Here is a 20,993-nt window from a genome sequence, read left to right as displayed (position 1 = left end):
TGTAAAGCTGAATAGATTTCTTTTTTTTTTTCAACTAACCATTAACACAGCTCAACTAGATCGCCATGTTTAACCAACTACAGATCTGTTAAATATTAAAAATCTGCAAACCACATAGAAAAAGGTACGGGTTAAAGCCTTGCCTGGGAACCAACATATCAATCAAATCTTCCCAGAATCAGCGAAGTTCATAGATGACATTGGAGCAAGCCTTACAAACATGCAAGAGCATAAAACTAAGGATTTGATAGGATAAAGAAAACTGAGGAGAACGAACGACCAAGAAGAAGAACACAGATTGAGGATTGATGATGATTTAAGAGTGTAATTATCATGTATTTTGCTTCTTTACCACTTTAAATCCCTCAAACATCAAAACAAATCCTCAAGATTGGCTTATGGAGCTACAGTTAATATCTTCTTTAAGAGATTCCTAGAAAAATCCCTGCGACTTCATTCAAGAAAAAATCCATCAACAAAGAGCTTGTACAATGTAAAAACCTAATAGACCTTTCACATTCAAAGACAGCGCATTGAGAGCAAACATTTACAGTGAAAATTCTTAATTCCGGCCGAGAAATAGAATCAGCTGTAAAACTAAATCAAATGCATTTCAAAGTTTGATATAAAAGAAATAGCTGTCTTATATCTTTTTACATTCGCAAGGACTCTAAAAATTTCCTAAAGCACCAAAGTAACTAAAAAAAAAAATCCAGATTCAAAACCTCATCCCAAATTTATGCAAACCAGTAATCAAACAAGCAGCGCCTGCAAAAAGGGGTAAAAAGATACCTATTTGTGAAGAGCAGCCCAGCGCAGAAGCTTCCAAGGCAAAGAAGAAAGGTCCATTTTTTGGAAACCATACTCCTCGGTGAAGCCTCTCCTCCTATTTCTCTACTCTTCAAGCTCATGATTCCTACTCTTCTCTGAAACTATCCTCTGAAAAATCCCTAATTGCGCGCATAAATTTGGAACCAAAGCTAAAGTTTTTCTGCCGCTGGAAACTTCTAAGAGGAGGAAGAGATGATATTTCCCTGCCAAAACTCTGTCTTTTCTGGTTGCTGCATATTTCTTCTCTTTGAAAGGAAGAAAAAAATGCGAAATGAAAGTAACACGCCAGCTATGAGACTGTTGAAGAGGGAAGGGAAGACTTCAAAAGGAACCTTCAGACTATAAGAGCTTTAACTGATCCCATTTGCCTTAAGAAATCCTAACAAATGCATCAAATTTTCAAAATGCCCTTATGATGGGGCAGTTAATTACAAGAATCCATGACCGTTTGACCTTTGCCTAAGCAATCAAACTGTGCATGTGGAGCATGGCATGGGACAATGAAGAAATGAACTGGAGCCTCATCCTCTATTCTATGTTGATGGGATCTGTGAAGCAATTATTCCGAACAGTACCCTTGGTTCATAATAGAATAGTCACATATATAGTCGTTCTGAATTTATACAGTAAAAAAAATCTTCTCAAATGAAATCTGAATATGAGTAATAATTCTTAATCAATTGGTCATGCCTCTATTCATCGTGAGTTTTTTATCATGTAGCATATTAATGTTTGGTTTAAATTTTTAAATAAATATTTGAGATCCATACAATAAATTTTATGTGTAATTGTGGAAAGTTTTGAAAAAATAGAAGAGAGTTAAGAGAGGTCACATTCTTGCTTCCTTTTATATCTATATTCTTGTTTTTTTCTTTACTAATTAAGAAGCACTTACCTTTTATTTTTTTTTTCTTTTTGGTATGATATATATCATTCATGTACTTACTATGTTGTACCGATACATCGAATATGTGTCGGACACGAATATACGTCCGACGCAGCACCAATATGTGTCAGATAAGGCAAATCCTTATCCAATTAAAATAATATTTAATTTTGAAATGACATGCGTATCGGATATGCATGTCCCATTGAAAAATGAAAAAAAAAAATTCTAAAAAAATGAAGCTTATTTTGTATTTACTTCAGCGGCTGCGAGCGAGGTTCTCTCATTTTCGAACCCACAAGACGTGGCATTAGGGATTCTTCATTTCTATGACTACGAGCGTGCATCTAGGGATTATGTTCAGTAGAAGTTCAAAGACAAACCATAGAAGAAGCTAAAATTATCATTCATTCTATTGAATAGTTGAAACTTCATATGCTAGACAATTTATGTTTATGATTTTGTTGTTGTACTAGATATTTAATGCTTACATAAAATAGAAATGATTAATTAATTTGTAATGTATGCAATTGAAGTGATTGGAGATGATTGGGACTCACGACCTCTAAATTTTATTGTATTAAATGTTGAGGTCCAATTATTTAATCCAATATTTTCATTAAAATTAATAAATATTCTGAAATTAAATCCCTCTAAACATATAAGTTAATAAAAAAAAGTGATTAAAAAATAAGTTCATCTAAAACAAATTAAATTACTGTATAATGATTACTGCAACGCGAATCTGTACCTTGAAAGTAAAAGAGCAATGGAACATTCAGAATTCCTGCCGAGTGCTTTTGCCTGTCTTCTTCTTCTTCATCTTCTTCTTCACGTGAAGTTCTTCTCAGTTCTAATTACTCAGCAGCAAAATAAAGATGAACAGTTAGTATATAGAAATGGCTTTGGAAAATTTCCACCGTCCATCAAAAATAGATATTAAATGATCTCTATACTTAGAACCCATTAATGATATATTCCGAGAAAAACAAAGTAACAAATCCCCTTTCAACAGCTCTTTATGAACTTAATACAAGGTTTTGTTTGGGATAGTTTTTGACCACTTATATTTTACCACTTTTAAAAAAATTTATATTTGAAAGTTGTTTTATAAAGCAATAAGAAAACTATCCAAAACAACGGCCTTGTATTAAGTTCATTTGGAATAGCTTTCTTATTGTTTTATAAAGCTTCGTTTGGGGTGTTTTCTTACTGCTTCTTAAACTAAAAATTTTTGTACTAAAAAAATTGTTTTAGAAAACAATAAGAAAGCTATTCCCCTTGAGCCATAAAGATATATGAGAAGCTTTTAATAAGAAAAAATATAAAGAATATATGCTTATACAAATATTGAAAGATTCTAAGAATAGTTTTTATTATTATTAGAAATAAATAGAATTAAATTGTAAAATATTTATTTTTATATAAATCTCTTTATTATGTCACATTCCATCCTAAATAACTAAGATAGTGAATCAATTGGTAAAATAGTTTAGTTAATCAACTAATTTTTAAATAATTTAAAATTAATTAGAGTAATTATTATTTATAAAAAACCATTTTGAGGAATAATTAGTAATAATATAACCTTTTTTATCATAAGGCTATTGAAAAGTGAAATAAATAATTAGTCCTTAATTTTAATGTAAATTAATAACTAAGAAATAAACTAATAGCATAATTATTGTTAATTAATCAACGTTTATTTAGAATATATAATAACCCTAATCCAAATTAATTTTATGAAATTTATTATTTAAATTTTTTGGTAATCTCTAATGAACTACTTAATTATTCTTGATATATTACACAAATTTAATATGATCATAAATCAATTTTGATATAAATTTATGATCTCAAAGCATTCTAATTATTATTATAACTGTTGCGGACTAGAATATATGAGATGATAGAGTTAGAAACTTTCCGTCTCAAAGTTGTACGGATATCCAGCACACAAACAGGAGAAAAATAAAAACACCAGGATTTTTACGTGGAAAACCCTGAAAGGGAAAAAACCACGTGGCTACGCCCTGTTGAAATAATTCCACTAATGTTTGCTTGAGATACAAGATGTTGACTCACCCTTAAAATTTAGAACGATCAGATTACAATGATTCACTTCCGGAATAAAATCCAGTTCCAAAAAAGTTGTGTATTCGAGTTGAATTCAGAGTCACTTAGAATTTCGGCGTCACTTGGAAATCGGGTAGAGTTCCGGCATCACTGGAAAGTCGGGCGGAATTCCGGCGTCACTTGAACATTAGACAGAATTCCGGCATCACTTGGGCAGAATTTTTGCGTCACTTGGGCGTCTGGTAGAATTCTGGTGTCACTTGGGCATCAGACAGAATTCCGGCGGTGGTCGAGGAGGAGCTTCTTCCCTCATTCTCTTCTCTTCTTCTTCTTGCTTGGGTCCCCTCTCAAGAGAAATGAGGGGCTATTTATAGTTTTTTAAGGATACCATGACCCGTAAATAGGAGGAGGATCAAAGGCAAAAGTGGAGTGGTTCGGATGGACGGCCGATATTGAATCCCTTGATCATGGATCGTTCATCAAACATTTGAAAGTCTTAATGATGTCGGAATTCAGCGATAATGGGCTCGTTGGATTTGTCTCGTCGAGTCGCTCGATTCGACTATAAGCACGTTATGTTTGAAAATCGTTTGGTAGCCCAAATTGTGGTTTGAACCTTCCAACAACGTTTCAGGTCCTTGATTTGGACTCATTTGGACTCGGATTTGGTGTCGTTGGGTTCGTATTTTCGAGATGCTAAGTTCGACTGTAAGTTTGCTGAAATTGGACTTCAGATGATCCCGGATTTAATTTTTGAAGTTTCCGGCTTGATTTTGCCTCGAGATTCGTGTCCAATCAAGATAATTTTTTGATGATTTATCAATAATTAAGTCCCCCAACAATATTATAACCTTTTTAAATAAATTATATATTTGGAATCTTCTTGAAAATTTTTTATAATTATGCCACTAAAAATAATATTGTTGTTGCTATTCCTCTTGTGAAGTATAATCGTGCAATGAAATAAATAAATAAAATAGAAAGTACAATAAAGAAGAAAAAACATCAAAATTTAACATAAAAAAAACTTGAAAGTGGGAAAACATCGTGGAGCTAGCACACCACATTAAGAAATTCACTATTGTTGCGGACTAAAAGTTTCATAGCGGTAGAGTGAAAATATTTTTGTCTTAACGTTGTATGAAAATCTCAGAACACAAACATATGATAGAAAAAACATGAAGATTTTTACATGGAAAATTCTGAGAAAGGGAAAAATCACGGGGGCTTTGCCTAGTTCTTACATTAGTATTTAAATAGATTACAAAAGTCAATATATCATTTATTCCAAGGACAGAGAGAATACAATGTATTGTATAGTTTTGTTATTCTTCATACAGGTATTCTTGATGTAAGGATCTCATGATGGTCCAAGAATGAGCAGAAGTTCGATAACGGTCGATGGTTGGAGAGAAATTTGGCCGTGGCCAACGAACTGGCTGAAGTCCAACAATGATCAATGGTTCGGAAGAACGTCGTTGGGAAGAAATTCGACAGCGACCAATTAACGAGCAAAAGTCCAGCAACGGTCGGTAGTCTAGAATAACATTGGTGGTTGGGAAGAACATTAATTAGTGGTCGGGAAGAATTAACATCAATGGTCGAGAAGAACGTCAGTGGTGAATAGTGGCAAGAGAACTCTCAACTTTTCTTTTATCTTCATCTCCCCCTCATGTAAGGAATGAAAGGCCTATTTATAATTTTTTAGCGTAACATAGCTTGTAAATGTGGAGAAGATCAAGGGCATAACTAGAGTGTTACATTGGATGTCTAATAGTGATTCCTTTTATCATAAACATTTCTTAATTATGTTGGAATTAAACGATCTTCGGCTTGCTGGAATCATCTCCTTGATCCGCTCAATTTAACTATAAGCATGTCATATTCGACAATCATTTAGTTATCCAATTAATGTTTCAAACCCTCCAAGTATGTTTTGTACCCTTGATTTGGGCTCATTTTGGCTCAGATTGGACTAATTTTGACGTTGTTGGGTTCATCTTGTCTAGATGTTAAATTCAATTACAAGTTTGTTAAAATCAGAGCTTGAATGATTCCTATTATACTTTTGAAAATATCTTGCATGGATATGCTTCGAGATTTGTGCCCGATCAAGGTAATTTTTTGTGATATGTCAACTTTAAATATTAGAAGAAATTGTATATATATCTCTTCTCACCCTCTCTTTTGCATCTCTTCACTTCATACACTATTATACTCACAGAATAGATAAAAAGACGCACTTATATTACACTAAAGGAAGTAATTCTTCAAGTGGAATATAAGAAGATGGATGAAAACTATTTAGTCTGATTTGTAGAGCCATGGCGTTGAAGTTTAGAGCATCGTGATTCTCCACTATCTATTTGTTATTCCACTTTTGTAGTGTTGTGGTGTTGTCATCTAAAACATCACAACGTTGTACTCTCCTCCGACTTGAGGAGAGAGCGCCGTCGTGTTGTATGATGTGCGAACATAAATTTTTTTGAAGGCCTTTGCCTTTGAACCCCCTAACAGGGAGTGTGTTGCCCCCTTGCGACTCTTAAGAGAGCTCATTGCCAAGCTCTACCTACAAAATTAAGATTTGACTTAACAATACAACTCAATTGATTGATCCAACCAAATTCCACACTGAAGTTTTGTTCCCTTCAATGAAATTTTTTTGAAGCTATCTTAGGAAACTTGGAGTTGGTTAATAAACAAATATTATATCATTAGCTTTATTTTATTTTGGTGGTTTTCAGTCAACTCTTCATCCAATAATGGGAGCAAGGAAAGTACTTGTCCACTGTTTATTTAATTCGAATGTTTGTTGGTTTTTTTTTTAATAATTTGTTAATAAAATTTGATAAAATATTTTATTTTATGATTTTTTAGTTGCTTCATGATAGCATATTTTATTCTATTTAATAAATTATTTTATGTTATGTGCACTTTAAAAATGATTTGTATTACTTAAAATATGAATAGATAGTTAGATGGATAGAAAAAATATATAATTTTATTTTTTTATCAATATCTGCTGGTAAAAATATTAAATGAAAACTATTTGGATAGATTCAACTTTGAATTTTTATTTTTCATAAAATATTCAGTTACTAAAATATTAAATAAAGAAGTAAATTAGCAGACTAAAAAATAATATTCTTGCTAAAAATAGTGGAAATAATGCCATGTGAACTACTATCAATTTCATATTAAAAATTATTCATTTAAATCATTAACATCTTAAATATTTAGTTACTTAAACAAAATTTTAAAGCCCAGCCAAAATTGGATCAATAAATAAACAAATAAACTTGAAAATGTAATGCTCAGATTAATTTGGGATGTCAATAAATGATTTGATTCGCCAACCCGACCCAAACCAACAAAAATAACTTGGATTCGAGCTGACTTGATTAATTAATTTGGTATATCAGTAAATAACCCGACTTGTTAACCCAACCCAAACCCACAAATCATTTTTAATCCAAAAATGACAGGCTTAATACCTTTTTTCCTTATCGATATAATCTTTTTGTTTTCTATCAACTATATATATATATATATATCATTTTCCTTAATGAATCGGGTTTGGGTCATTCGGGTTGCTAGTGGGTTGGACTCTTATTGGTGTTTTTGACTCGCTTATTAAACGGGTCGGGTTCAAATTGATTGGATTTAGATCATGTCAATTTAGATCAGATACAAACCCGACCCATTAACTCGTTTTGATACTCCTAGGATTAACGATCATTATTTCAAGGATTAACGATCATTTAAAGCTCTAACCGCAATTTTTTTATTAACAAAAAAGCTCTAACCACGAATGCAAATTTTTCTATCTTAAAAAGTCGCTCCTATTGGGCTTAATTTCTGGTCCAGCCCAGCCCATTTCCAATGTTCAAATATTTATTTTTTTAAAGAACTGGTTGAGCTTTTAAATATATTTTGAGATTTTCTTTTGCCCGTTTGTTAGAGATTGAGGCACTGAGGAACTTCTATATTTATAAAGTATTTCAATTTGTCCTATTCTTTTATTTCAAATTTATTAGCAAGTTTTTCGTTTGGTAATTTATTTTTTTCAAAAAAATTATTATTTACATTATATTGTTGCATAAATCATCCAATATTAATATGCATAGAAATTAAAAAACTAATTAAATTCATTTTTACAACTGGAGCAAATATTTTTTTGATAGTTTATTTCATTGTATTAAGTAGATCATTTTATTATTGACCTTACTTCATTACATTTCAAGCTTCTATCTCTTGTTCATATTTTAATGGAAAAAACTCATTTTCGTCTTTCAATTTATTAACATTATTATTATTATTATTATTATTTGGAAATTGTCCTTTTTATAGATCTAAAGAGATTTAAACAATTTACAACCCGTCAGGTCAACCCGAACCCGACCCGTTTTTCAAACGGGTCGATTTCTGGAACCCGAACCCGAACCGTTTTGAAATCAGGTCGGGTCAAACCCGAAATTTCCAGATCGGGTTCGAGTCGGATTTTCGTGTCGTGTCAAATATTGACACCCCTATTCTCTTGTAGTTTTGATTTTTGATGATTTTATGAAAATATAAAAGAATTACTGCAAACTTAAAAATATATAGCATATTATTGAGAGTAAATATATGATAAATAGGGATGTTCCCTTGACCTGCAATTATTGTTAGAGAACAAACAACTACATTTATTTTTCAATTGTCAAGACAAGTTGTGTAGGTATGAAAATATTGACAAGATTTACAATTTGACCACTAGCCTCTTAATCTAGCATATAGATTTTACGGGAACAATTTGAAGCATTAAAAATATGAGCTAAAATTATACTACTCTGAACAATTTCTTCTACTTTGAGCCCTTCTAATTCAATGAGATAAGCCTTCCTTGTTTTCACCATAACCTTGGGACTTTTGGAGGAGGTTTTAGCATCTATTTTTCATGTGCCATTTTTTCTTGCAGTAATTACATCAAAAGATGTTTAAAATGATTTATGAAAAATATATTTAACACCTCATACAATATCAAAATTTATTGACAATTAATTTTAAATTTGTTGTGGTGAACTGTAGCAAATGAGTAGTAGAAATAAATGATCAATCTTTCATGATAAGTTTAATAAACGCAGCCCACTAGAAAAAAAAAATATTATGAAGCAGTGGTTGAAGCTTTCTCTGGTCCTTCATTGGGCTCACCTATTGGAGCAATTATTACATCCGGTGTCCGAATGCGTTCAGAAACCAATAACCACGCACAACGTCACCTAAAACTCGGTATTTTGGACTCGGTGTTCGATTTTTTACCGGATGTAATAATTTCTCCTCCTATTGGGTCCTTGTACTCTTGTCTGCAATCTTTGAAATTTATTATAAAGAAGAAAAAATGGTCCAATGCTAACCTTTTTTCAAGGGAAAATTGAAGATCTCAAACAAAAACAACTAGACTGCCTTGTGGAGTTACAATCCAATCCTTAAAATTCTGCTCAGAACAATAATATGAAAGAAACTAATGACTTACTGCACTCTTTTCAAGTTATTTGGTCTAATTGGATTTGCCGAAGGGCTAAAACTAATGACTTACTGCACTCTTTTCAAGCCTCCAAATGCTAATTGTTCTGATTTTCCTCCTGGTAACAATGTGCCTTCTTTGCAGATTATCTGATTTTGCCTTTCTCCAATGATGAAATTAAAGCTGTTATCTTTGCTTTACCTAAATCTTCTACTCCAGGACTTGATGGGTATAATGCTGAATTCTATCAATCAGCCTGAGATATCATAGGCTTAAAAGTGTGCAATGCTCTGAAAAATGTTTTCAAAATAGGAAAATTCTTGAAGCTATTAAAGTCATTGCTATTACTCTTATTCCCAAATGCTCGCATGCTTCTAATATTCTTTATTTTAGGCTTATTTCTCTTTGCAACACTTTTTACAAAATTGTTGCTAAACTTCTTGCTAATATACTAAAAAAAGTGCTTCCTTTTATTATCTATGATAGCCAAGTAGGATTTATCCACAAAAGGTGTTCCTTTGATACTATCATTCTGGCCTCAGAGGTGCTTAGGAAATTTAAGAATAAGAGAAATCTTTTTTGTGCAAAACTAGATATCTTTAAAGTTTTTGACATGGTATCTAGAGATTTTCTTATTCATAGGATGAGGCAAAAAAGGATTCCGAAAATGTTTTTAAAATGGATTAAAGGGTGTATTGAATTTGTTTATTTCTCCATTTGCATAAATGGGTCTCTAGAGGGCAGGATTACTTTCATTCATCTTCGAGTCTTAGGCAAGGCTGCCCGCTTTCACACCTTTGCAATATAGTTATGGATACTCTTTATTGTACCATTGAATCAAATAAGGACAATACTTTCTATGGCATTACAGAATCGGGTAATAATCTTAATCACCTATTATATACATACGACTTATTCGTTTTTGGGAATTCTGACATTTAGAATGTCGATAGCCTTAAGCTTATTCTTCAAAAGTTTGTCGATGCTTCATCTCTTAAGGTTAATGTTAACAAAAGCTCTATCATATTTTCTACCAACAACTCTCCCATGGAGGACACTTGTGCAATTCTTGGTATCACCAAAACTGATCCATTCTTTACTTACCTGGGTCTTCTTATTTCCAAGGACAAGCTGAAAAACATTCACTTTCAACCGCTTTTAAATAAGATTTACTCTTTATTTGACGGTTGGAAAGTTAAATTCTTATCATTTGCTGGTAGATTGCAATTTTTAAAATTTAGCATTTCTAATACTATTGCATATCGAATTAGAGGAGCCATTATGCCAAGGAAATGTTGTAAGATTATTGAAAAGCTTTGTTCAAAGTTTTTACTTCATGGTAAATACCATTGGTAGAAGAATGCATATCATCTCTTGAAAAAATATTTGTAAATCGAAAAATAATGGCAGTTTAGGATTCCTGCTATTGATGCTCTCTATCATAGCTTTACTTGTTCGTTCATATGGAAATTTCTCTCAACGGATTCAGCTATTGCTGAGTGGTATAAAATGAAATACATCTCCCCCTGAAAACCACCACCTGTTCAAGCATCCAAAATGTGGAAGCACATCTAACATGCTGCTCTTTTGATCAAAGATAAAATTTCTTTTAATATTGCTGCCAATTGCAGGTTATCTTTTTACTAGGACTCTTGGCTTAAAGGAAAAGCTATTGTTGAGTTATTACCTCCCCCTAGGCTTTCAAATGTTGCTGTAAATTCTTTTAGTTAGAATGGTACTTTGATTATCTTTTCCACTTTCCTCTCACAGTCCAAAATTGTCTTAAAGACATTAAAATCGTGGAAATTAGAGAGGTTTTCTTGGAAGGTATTCCAAAACCGTTACATAGAAATTTTTATGATCACTGTTTTTTCTCAGGAAGATTGGATTTTCTGGCATAAAAATCACTAAGATTTTCTATGTTTATTTGGAAGGCAAGTATTGAGAGGCTTAAAACAGCAGAATTATTGAATAAGAATGCTATTAATATTCCTGCTACCTGCTTTTTATGTAATAATGCGACGTCTTCTTTGAATGTGATTATTCTTTTTCTGTGATAAAAGGTATATTTCCTCTCATATATTTGTTTTTAATGAGACCTATATTCCAATTATTTGATTGCATTGACAATAATCATCAGTCAAATAAAAGACCTAAGCATATCAATCTGCAGCATTATTTATCATTTATGGAAAGAAAGGAATAATAGACGGGTTTCCATGAACTGGATGGATCCGTCTTATTTTATTTCTGAAGTGAAGAAGGCTATTCAATTTAAGATTTTGAAGTGCGAAAATAATGAGAAGATCAAAGACTCAAGGCAAATGGCTATTTATAGAATTTTGGTTCAGCCACTCAAGTTTTAATAACCGATACTCTTAAGGACTATGATGATCAAAGCCAACTTTTCATATTCAAATACATGGAGGGCCTTCGCAATGAAAGAATTCTACATATTAATATGCTATATTCTACATTTTATAATAGTCATGTAAGAAAGTCTCATGACATCACAAGAAGGTATCTCAACTCAAAAGTTCTGAAATCATTAGAATAGAGTACAATCAGCAAGATGAATTTGAAACCACAAGATATTATTATATACTTCAGAAATCACCAGAACATCCATCTTGTTGAGATTCTTGGGGAGGAAGAAGAAGCTTTCTTCAGCTTCTTGGAAGAGAGAAGGATAGAGAGAGAGAAAAGTGGAGAGGGAGAACAGCTGAAATCAGAATTTAATTGCTTGACTATCTATTACAATCTATAGCCTCTATTTAAAGACATAAAAAGCTACACCAATGGCAATACAATCCATCCAAGAAACCAAAAAAAACAACTAAAGCTAACAGAAAAATGCAAAAACAGACATAAGTTGGATCACAAAAAAACTTTAACATGATTGTGCAAGAATCTTGATGCAAACTTCTAGATCTCAAAATGCTCAAATATTCAAATAAAAAACTTTTAGAATCAACTCTAAGACCATCTAAACTGTTTTCAACATCGAAACAAATCTCTTGATGATACAAAACCAATGATACCAAGAACATCTTGATCCTTATCCATATGAACCTAAATCAACCATTTAGATGCATAGTGGAAGCTTTAAGAGACCATTTGAGATGCTAAATGACATTTAATTTTTATGTGCTTAATATCGAAATGTCTTTTTTCTCTTTGAGGCGAATCCAACAAGCCTAAGATTGCTTAATTTTAATATAAGGCACTAAAATGTATAAGAAATATGGGGAAAAACATGGATTATTTTGATTTTTAGACAAATGACCTAAATGTCCATCTCCAAAATCTATAAATGCCTTAGTTCTACACATTCAAAAGAGAGGAGGTGAAAGTAGGATGGGATGAGGCCTAAATTGGAGAGAGAATTCAGATATTTGTCTACAACAATTGATATTCATCATCAACGCCAATGCCAACTCCCACCATCAATACCAAAATTAACTCCTCACGTCAGCAAGGTAAAGACCTATCACTGATATCAAAATCACTACCAACAACATTGACACATGCAGTCGCCAATATGGTCGACGCTCACAATCAATGCAAAGGTTGACACCCATCGTCGACACCGAGGTTTACACCTGCCTTCAACACCAAGGCTAAGGCCTATAATAACAAATAGAGCCCAAGCTTGATGTCTGTCGTCGCCAAAAAAGTCAATGCCCACCGGTAACAACAACACTGGTGCTTACTCTCTACATTAACATCGACGCTCTTTGTTTCCAACAAGGCCAACACCCGCCACAAACATCAACTCCGATGTCCACCTTCACGAACAAAGCTAAAACTTGTTATTGAAATCAATGTTGACAACACTAAAGTCCTCTATCAATGACAAGGCTAACACTCGTAGTTGACACCAACACCGACGCCCACCATCATACTCATCGTCATAACCGGCCATCCCTAAATATAAGGTTCATTTCGCTACTAAGTTTACATTGTGCGTATACTTACTAGGAAAAAAATTAAGCTCAACAAACAAAAACAAATAACAATCTTATCATGACAAACAACAAGTTCACTCCACTAACAAACACTTACACTCTCAATAACATTTGCAACAACACAAATAATGTTTACATGCTAACACATGTAATACTCTATGTTCCATCAAGCACTCGTAAGCAAGCCAGATAAAAACACCACAAGCTGCTCGAACACAAAGTTCTCAAGCCATCATAATACAATCAGCAAGACAAGTCAAAAACCACAATATAATAATAATGCATCCATATAAAAACTTCACTGTAGTGAAACTATCAGCAAAATTCTGGGCATGTTATTCTACTGAATGTTACCCCAATAGCAGGACCCAAGACCCTAGTAAAATTCCACTGGTGCCACGGTCGGAATCCACTCCAGCTGCTGCACATCTAGCCCAATTTCTTTATCAGTGATCACCGCCATGGGATCATTCAAAAACTCTCCCACACCGCTACTATGGTTGTACCAACCAGGAAGAACAGTCAATGACGTTGGCGCGGTCGTCTCTCTTAGTATCAAGTCAACCAGTGTGGGTATATCAGCCTTCAGCGTCTCTTCTATAACTTCAATCCCTACAATAGGAAGAAGAAGAACTGAAACCATTGAAGCTAACTTAAACAGAACAAAATTATAATTGCAGCTTCTTTCTGAATGGAAAACAGAACATAATAAATTCATAATGGTCTCATAAAAAGAAGAAAGAATAAAGAGAGATTTGTCAAAAAAAGGATTCATCTAAGGGAAAATCCAAATAGACCAATTTACCATAGAGATCAATAACGTGCAGCAGATCATCCAAGAGTCTGCTGCTGCCCTGTGGCATCTGCTCATCCCCAAAATTGGAAGAAAATTGGCTTGAAGGGAGCTCCTTTGTCACTGCGTAAGGAGGCGGCCCGAGATCGAAGTATCCCAAACAGTTCTCAACGGGATATGTAAAATAAGGTAACTGGAAGGAGATGTTATTCCCTCGGTTTGGGCATTGTCGGATAGAAACACATTGATTTTCTGAAAGTTGTGGCATGGCCGAAGGGAGCGATGAAAGAATGGCTTGCGATGGTTTGAGCGCCGGCGGGGAAATGGCTATGCACTGCTCTTGCCTTTGACTCTTTAACGGCATGTGCTGTTGGTTCTCCAGCCGGTACATAGGTAAGCCCGCCCTCTTCCTCCGGTTAATCAAAGTATTCCAGTAGTTTTTTATTTCGTTGTCAGTCCTCCCAGGCAACTACCACCATCAAATCATAACAGTCACAATAAAGATGGAATAAGGTGCGGTGGAGAGAGAGAGAGAGAGAGAGGCGTAAAAGGATCTTTACATGTTTGGCGATTTGAGCCCATCTGTTGCCAAGCTCATCGTGCAGCAGAAGGATGAGCGTCTCCTCGTAAGGCGAAAACGATTCCTTCTTCAGATTCGGCCGAAAGTTATTCACCCATCTGAGCCGGCAGCTTTTGCCAGTGCGTTGAAGGCCGCTGTTCTTCTGCAGAACGTTCCAGTTACCTGCTCCATGTTTTCTCACATACTCTTTGAGAATCGTGTCCTCCGCCGGCGTCCACGGTCCCCTTTTCTGCAGCTGCTGCGTGGTGGCAGATGCGCCTCCACCGGCGACGGCCGTACTCGCTCGCTCCTTCTTCAAGGGCGGCCTCATCTCTCACCGAAACAAGCTAAAGCTCCCCTTTTTTCTGCTTCTGTACTCGCAATTTCCTTAAACCGCTCGCAAAAGAAAAGAGAGACGATACGGTGTAGATTGCTTCCTTCCTCGCCATTCTACTAGATTTAAATACTAAAAAAAATTTTTTTTTTGCTTCCAATAAAATATGAGAATAAAATCAAAATTAAATTTTTATTTGGGAGCGAGTCGAGGCTCTCATATTCCCCCACCCAAAATGACGAAAACTATACGAAGAGGGGGAAGAGGAGCCACTGGCCGGCAGCGGTAGAAAGGGTTGGGACCACCGACAGGCGGGTTGGCGAATGATACTAACATCCCCAATATTTTTTAGTTTGGCCACGCTGTGAAAATGAGTGAATATATATAATATATCTATTTTTTGAAAATTAAGGGTAGGATAGATGAGAAGGGTGGGTGATAATAACAGTGCTTTCTTCATAATTAAGTTTTGATTTTTTTTTTTTTAATTTAAAGCAAAGTTTTCATTAACGCCTTTTTCATAGCAAAAATTGATTTCTCCCATGTCATATACATAAATTATGATATTTTTTGACTAAAACATTGGCCATTTAAGAACAATTCTTCTTTAATTTTTTATAAATATATTTTGAGAGATAATTTAAACCTAATTGTCTTTCTATTTGTAAAAAAATTTAACAATTCTTCCTTAGCATTATATGAACTCAATTTTAGCATTTTATAGTTGAATTGAACGTCTCTAAAAGTGATTCGATCTGAGTCGAAATAAGCTCAAATCAAGCACTTGAAGTGTGATGAAAATTTCAGAGAAATTAATTAGAGGACTAAACGATATTTGATTTTTGTATACTCGTAGTCCAAATGAGCCTCCTAATGAGAGAAATCTAAGAAGCTTAATATCATTCAATTCAAAGATCATTAAATCATCTAAATGTTAAAGGAATATTCTATGATCAAATGAATCAACATGAGTTATCCAATGAAATATTTTTTTTTTAGTTAGATATGCATGAATGTCAATCACAAAAACTATAAGTAGATCACCGTTGTCCAAATGAGGACTTGGATTGGAGATTAGAGAGCTTAGAGATCTGAAGTCTTTTGTAACCATAAAATTCAAGTCCTTCACTTCAATCAAATAATAATACACCAATGATCTCTTGAAGTCTTTTAAAACTATTAATTTTTTTCTCGACTTAAGCTTCCACGATAAGAATTATTTCCAATGAGGATTTATGTAGATCTGACTCGAGCCAAATCCAACACCTCATCCCTTGAGGCCTTGTTCGACCTCTTTATAAATGAGGAATTTGGAGGTGTTAAGTTTTCTCTCAACTTTCACATATATAGGATAATATTTAATTTTCTTAAGAGAAAGAATTAGAGTCTACAAAGGGATAATTGAGAGGTGTGAGTTTTCCTCATAACTTCACCTATGAAATGTGTTGGAGTTTTCGAGGAGAAACTACACTGTATGTACGAGATACTGTTTAATCGGTTTTGAGAGAAGAAATTAAGTTTTGCTTGAACAGCTTTTTGTTAGTTTCTAAAGCGGGGTTTTAGTACAAAATTTTATAAATTTTCAATTTAATAAATTTTTGTAATAAAAAGCTGCTTTAGAAAGTAGTAAGAAAGCTGATCCAAATCAAGACCTAAGCCTACAAAAGGAGAATTTTGAGTTGTGAGTTCTCCTTATAACTCCACCTATGAATGGCAACTTGGTACTCTTGGTTGAAGTACAATGAAGCATATGAGGTGGATCTATGCTCTGCCTATATATGATAGTGTTTAAAGTTTTTTAAGAGAATGAATTGGAGCCTATGAAGGGAGATTAGTAGCCTATGGTGTAGTTGTGAGAAAATTGGACAGTTTTTTGGCTATTTAATGAATTTATTTAAACATGTTTACATTTAAATTAAAAAAAAAAAAAAACTTGAGGCATTTATATTAAAAAAAAAACAGAAGAAAGCTACATCTTCACACACCATAGGCTACTAATCTACTAGTCCAACATAGTCTAAGCCAAAATTTTCTTTTGTATAAGACTATTCAAATAATTTTGGAGTCTTGGAACTAATTTTTGACATTATGAAATCATTTTTTATATTTTCATAGTCTAAAAGAGCTTCTATGATAAATTTTTAGTAAATTTGAAATTGTTAGAGAAAAATTTTGAATATTTTTTTCTTTAATCAACTCTCCAACTTTAAAAAATGGTAGAAATCATAGTTTCGAGGAATGTAATTTATTCACGGCCCCAAAGGGAAGTTCATATTGATTTTTAAGGAGTAGTTGATTTTTTTTACAATTATAATTTGAGAGAAGACTTTTTTAAAAAATCATAGCCCAAAAGCAATTATAGTGGCGGAGCTAAAATTTGTTTTTTGGGGGCTTCAAATTAAGTTTTTCCAATATTCTCTCAATTTTTTCATCGAAATTTAATTTTTTTTAATTTATTATTTTAAAAAGATGGATTATAATATGAAAAAAATTTCACAATTTATAATATATAATCTTTATTATATTCTGAAATAGTTGAGTAATTACTTCATTATTAATAAAATGCATTGATCTCCAATTCTATTTTATTATCGATTTTTATAATAGTGAAGCAACAAAAAATTCTTTGAACTTATGTTACATTTATCTTAAAATAAATTCTAAAATTTTTAATTTATCATAATAAAACTTTTATTATAATATTCGAACACAACTTAACTTCATATAAAAGTTGGAGCTATAATAAGATGAATGAGAGAAATAATGTAATTAACTAAACTTCTATTTTAATAAATAATAATATTATTAATATAAATATTTAAAAAAAGAAGGAAAAAAAATATTATACATTTTTGGGGGGTCATGCCCCTTTCCTTGTATAAATTGGATATCATTTAGGGGGTCAAGTGCGTGTTTGTCTGTATGTTTTTTTTTTTTTTTTTTTTAAGGCATGGTTTATTTTTAAATGACTCAAAATTTAAAGTCTTAAAATAAGAGGGCAAATGATACATCATTAAAAAATTTATTAATCAAGTATAAGTTTTGGCGCAAGAAACTTTTAGCATTGACATTAGGATTATTTGAACTCCAATTTTAATAACTTTATAATTGAACTTAATGTATTGATATGCTGAACAGAACGACACTAAAGGTGATTCAATATTACTCAAAATACGCACAAATTAAACATTGAAGTGTGGTTATAAATTTTATGACATAAATTCAATGATCAAATCATCTCAAAATTTTGTATAAAAATAGTTAAAATGAGTGTCTTAAAGAGAGGAATCAAATGATTCTCAGATTACTCAATTATGAAGTTCTTAGAAAGCTAAAATATTAAAAGAAAGATCTATAATTAAAGAATTTTACACATGCTATATGATAGGGTGTTTTAGGATTTTAGCTAGATTTACTAGAATATCACTCTTTAAAACTATAAAAAGACCCCCATTATCCATTTTAAATAGATTAGGACCGGAGATAAGAGAAAGGTTGGAGGTCTATAAAACTATAGAGCTAAACCTAATATCGACACTAATAATCACCCTACCAATCAATGTCGCCCAACATTTTGCCTAGTACAACATCATACTATTACCATCATGCAATCACCATCGTCCTTATGTTGTCATTCTACCATCATTTATCTTCCATTAATGCCCGACTAGCATCTTTTGATTGTTGTCATTACCCTTCAAAATTTCTCAAATGTTCACATATGTAACAATAGGATATCAACTTAGTGTTGTGTTCTAAAATTATAATCCCATCTTCTCTAGTTAAGGGGAAGAGTGGGCCTTGGCAATCTATATCAATATAGTGGAGTATTTTAGATGAGAAGGGGCTTGTGATTTTTTCATTTTCATATTTTTTGAAATAAAAACTTTAATATCTCTTATATTCATCTATTTTATTTGTGCATGTATAAGATCTTCGTGTAAAACTTGGGAGTAAAATTGTCTCTTTATCATCACAAAATTTCTAGCATGCAACAATGCTTATCTATATCATATGAACTTAATTGTTTTAATTAAAGAGAATATAAATTAATTTTATTAGCTATGCTCATCTAATTCTTGTCTTCTCAATGATGCAATCTTACCTTCTATCAAGAGAATAATCAAGCTGATTGCTATCATAACCAAAGTTAAGATATTCTATATTAATCTTTGTTTATCACTGATTAATAACCAGTGTCTCATGTCTATCAACCAACAACATCCAATATCCATCTTTTTGGTCGTCCGAGCTCCTCTCCTTATGCTTTGTTTGGGACGACTTTCTTCATGTTTTCTAAAGCAACTTTTTAGTACAAAAAAAATTGGTTCAAAAAATTTTTGTACTAAAAAACTGTTTTAAAAAACTGTCCCAAACGAAGCCTTATACTAATAAACTTTTTTTTTTATTGGGCAAGACTCATAATTTTTTCTATTGTCAAAACAATCTTATATATGTACTCAATAATTTTCTACTTCCCAATGTGCTTCAACTTAATAAATTCCTAAAATATTAAAATATCTCTATCATAATAAAATTTTCAGCACATAATTATTTTACTTCATGCTTATCATCTTGTTTGACCTTATGAATTAGAATATTATCTAAAAATATTTTATGTTGATTTAAGTAGAATTTTAGTGGCATTACTCTATGATCCAATCATATTTATCCTTTTTAAAATTGCTTCTTGAAATTTTATATGTTGGATTTGAACTGACCTTATCCAACACAAATTATTGCATGAAATTTTTGTATTTTTTGGAGCAAGACATTGAGTCCAAACCAAAACTTTAATAAAATTTTTTGGGTTTAGTTGAAAATTCAACATAAGTTATGGTTTCCTATATATATATATATATATATATATATATATATAATAATCTCTCCTCTCCTCTTAATGACATATATATTAGTGATGTTTTCAACCTTTAGGACTCTATCCATATTAAAATCTAAACAAAGTGAGGCTTATCACATTCTTGTGGATATAATCAATGTCAATTAATAACAATAAAATAGTATGAGATGTGTTCCTATGGATATAAAAAAGTCAACTAATTTATAGTTAAAAAAATAAAAATAATAAATAAATAAAAAGTCAACTAATATATATTAGTTTAAATTTGAGCTTTTTTCTCAAACATTTATTCAAATTTGATTTGAGCTTTTGGTCGAGCTTAGTTCGACTGAAGTTCGCGTTCAAACTTGTGCAAATGCGCTTGCATTGCCTTCTCTATCAAACTCCATCCATGAAGTCCTTCAAATGTGTGTTTCCATCTCCAACGAACTCAATTTGTGAAGTCCTTCACACATTGGCACTGGTATCGATGTCGTCATCTAATAAAGAGATGTTATCATTGCATACATGTGAAACCACTTTTATATGAAAAGAAGCTAAACTTTTAAACATCGATTCACTTTTTGGTGTAATAATTAGAATTTCACTAAGAAACTCCACAATTAAGTATATTCATCCTAGAGAAATCATGGGAAGGGTATCTTCCTGGGAAGTTAAACCAACATGACAAAATCATGTATCCCTTAAGTCAAAGCGGACTATCTCGATAGTTAAAAGTTTGAGCTGTTACAAATGATATTTGAGCATAATACACCAGTCGAAAAATAGAAACTAAGTGTCATACATGACAAAGTGCTACGACATGAGAGCCACATATTGAACTTTATATAGGATAAATTATTATGTGGCATGAGTCACCACTTGAACTTTTAGGGGCCACCTCTTCAATCATATATGTCTGGTGGTTGATTCTGAGATAAGGATAATGATAAGATCGTCAGTTATTTAAGTGGAGAAAATTATTGTTGTGAATCTGATTTCAGGGAATAAAATTTTTTATGATAGCAAGCACTTGTTTCTCTACGACTGACTTACCTAAAAATTACATTTTAGGTTCATAAGATCAAACTGCAAATTGAACCAACTCAAGATTGGGTAGATTAGGACTAAGTTAGTTTGTAATATACGACATGTGTCTTTACCTTTTCTTGAGTCATTTGTAATAATATGGGTCATGATGCT

General features: G+C 32.5%; 1 protein-coding gene and 1 long non-coding RNA gene across 2 annotated transcripts; both read right to left on the bottom strand.

Moving 5' to 3' along the window:
- Nucleotides 1-317: 317 nt before the first annotated feature.
- LOC114580741 lies at nt 318-2,573 on the bottom strand. Its single transcript, XR_003702294.1, has 3 exons — nt 2,469-2,573; nt 793-1,061; nt 318-445 (listed from the first exon to the last, which is right to left on the bottom strand). It is a non-coding gene; the product is annotated as an uncharacterized LOC114580741 (long non-coding RNA).
- A 10,724-nt stretch (nt 2,574-13,297) lies between these two features.
- LOC110115927 (transcription factor MYB97) lies at nt 13,298-15,092 on the bottom strand (the record flags this gene model as incomplete). The annotated part of the gene is given in 3 exon segments (XM_020849336.2): nt 13,298-13,876; nt 14,070-14,526; nt 14,618-15,092. Coding segments are annotated over 3 exon segments (1,023 nt in total). The 3' UTR covers nt 13,298-13,640.
- Nucleotides 15,093-20,993: the final 5,901 nt, after the last annotated feature.

This window comes from Dendrobium catenatum, unplaced genomic scaffold, assembly GCF_001605985.2.
Source record: "Dendrobium catenatum unplaced genomic scaffold, ASM160598v2 fragScaff_scaffold_1221, whole genome shotgun sequence".
Taxonomy (NCBI): Eukaryota; Viridiplantae; Streptophyta; class Magnoliopsida; order Asparagales; family Orchidaceae; genus Dendrobium; species Dendrobium catenatum.
Note: the sequence above shows the minus strand (reverse complement) of the source record. Positions and strands in the feature narration are given on the sequence as shown.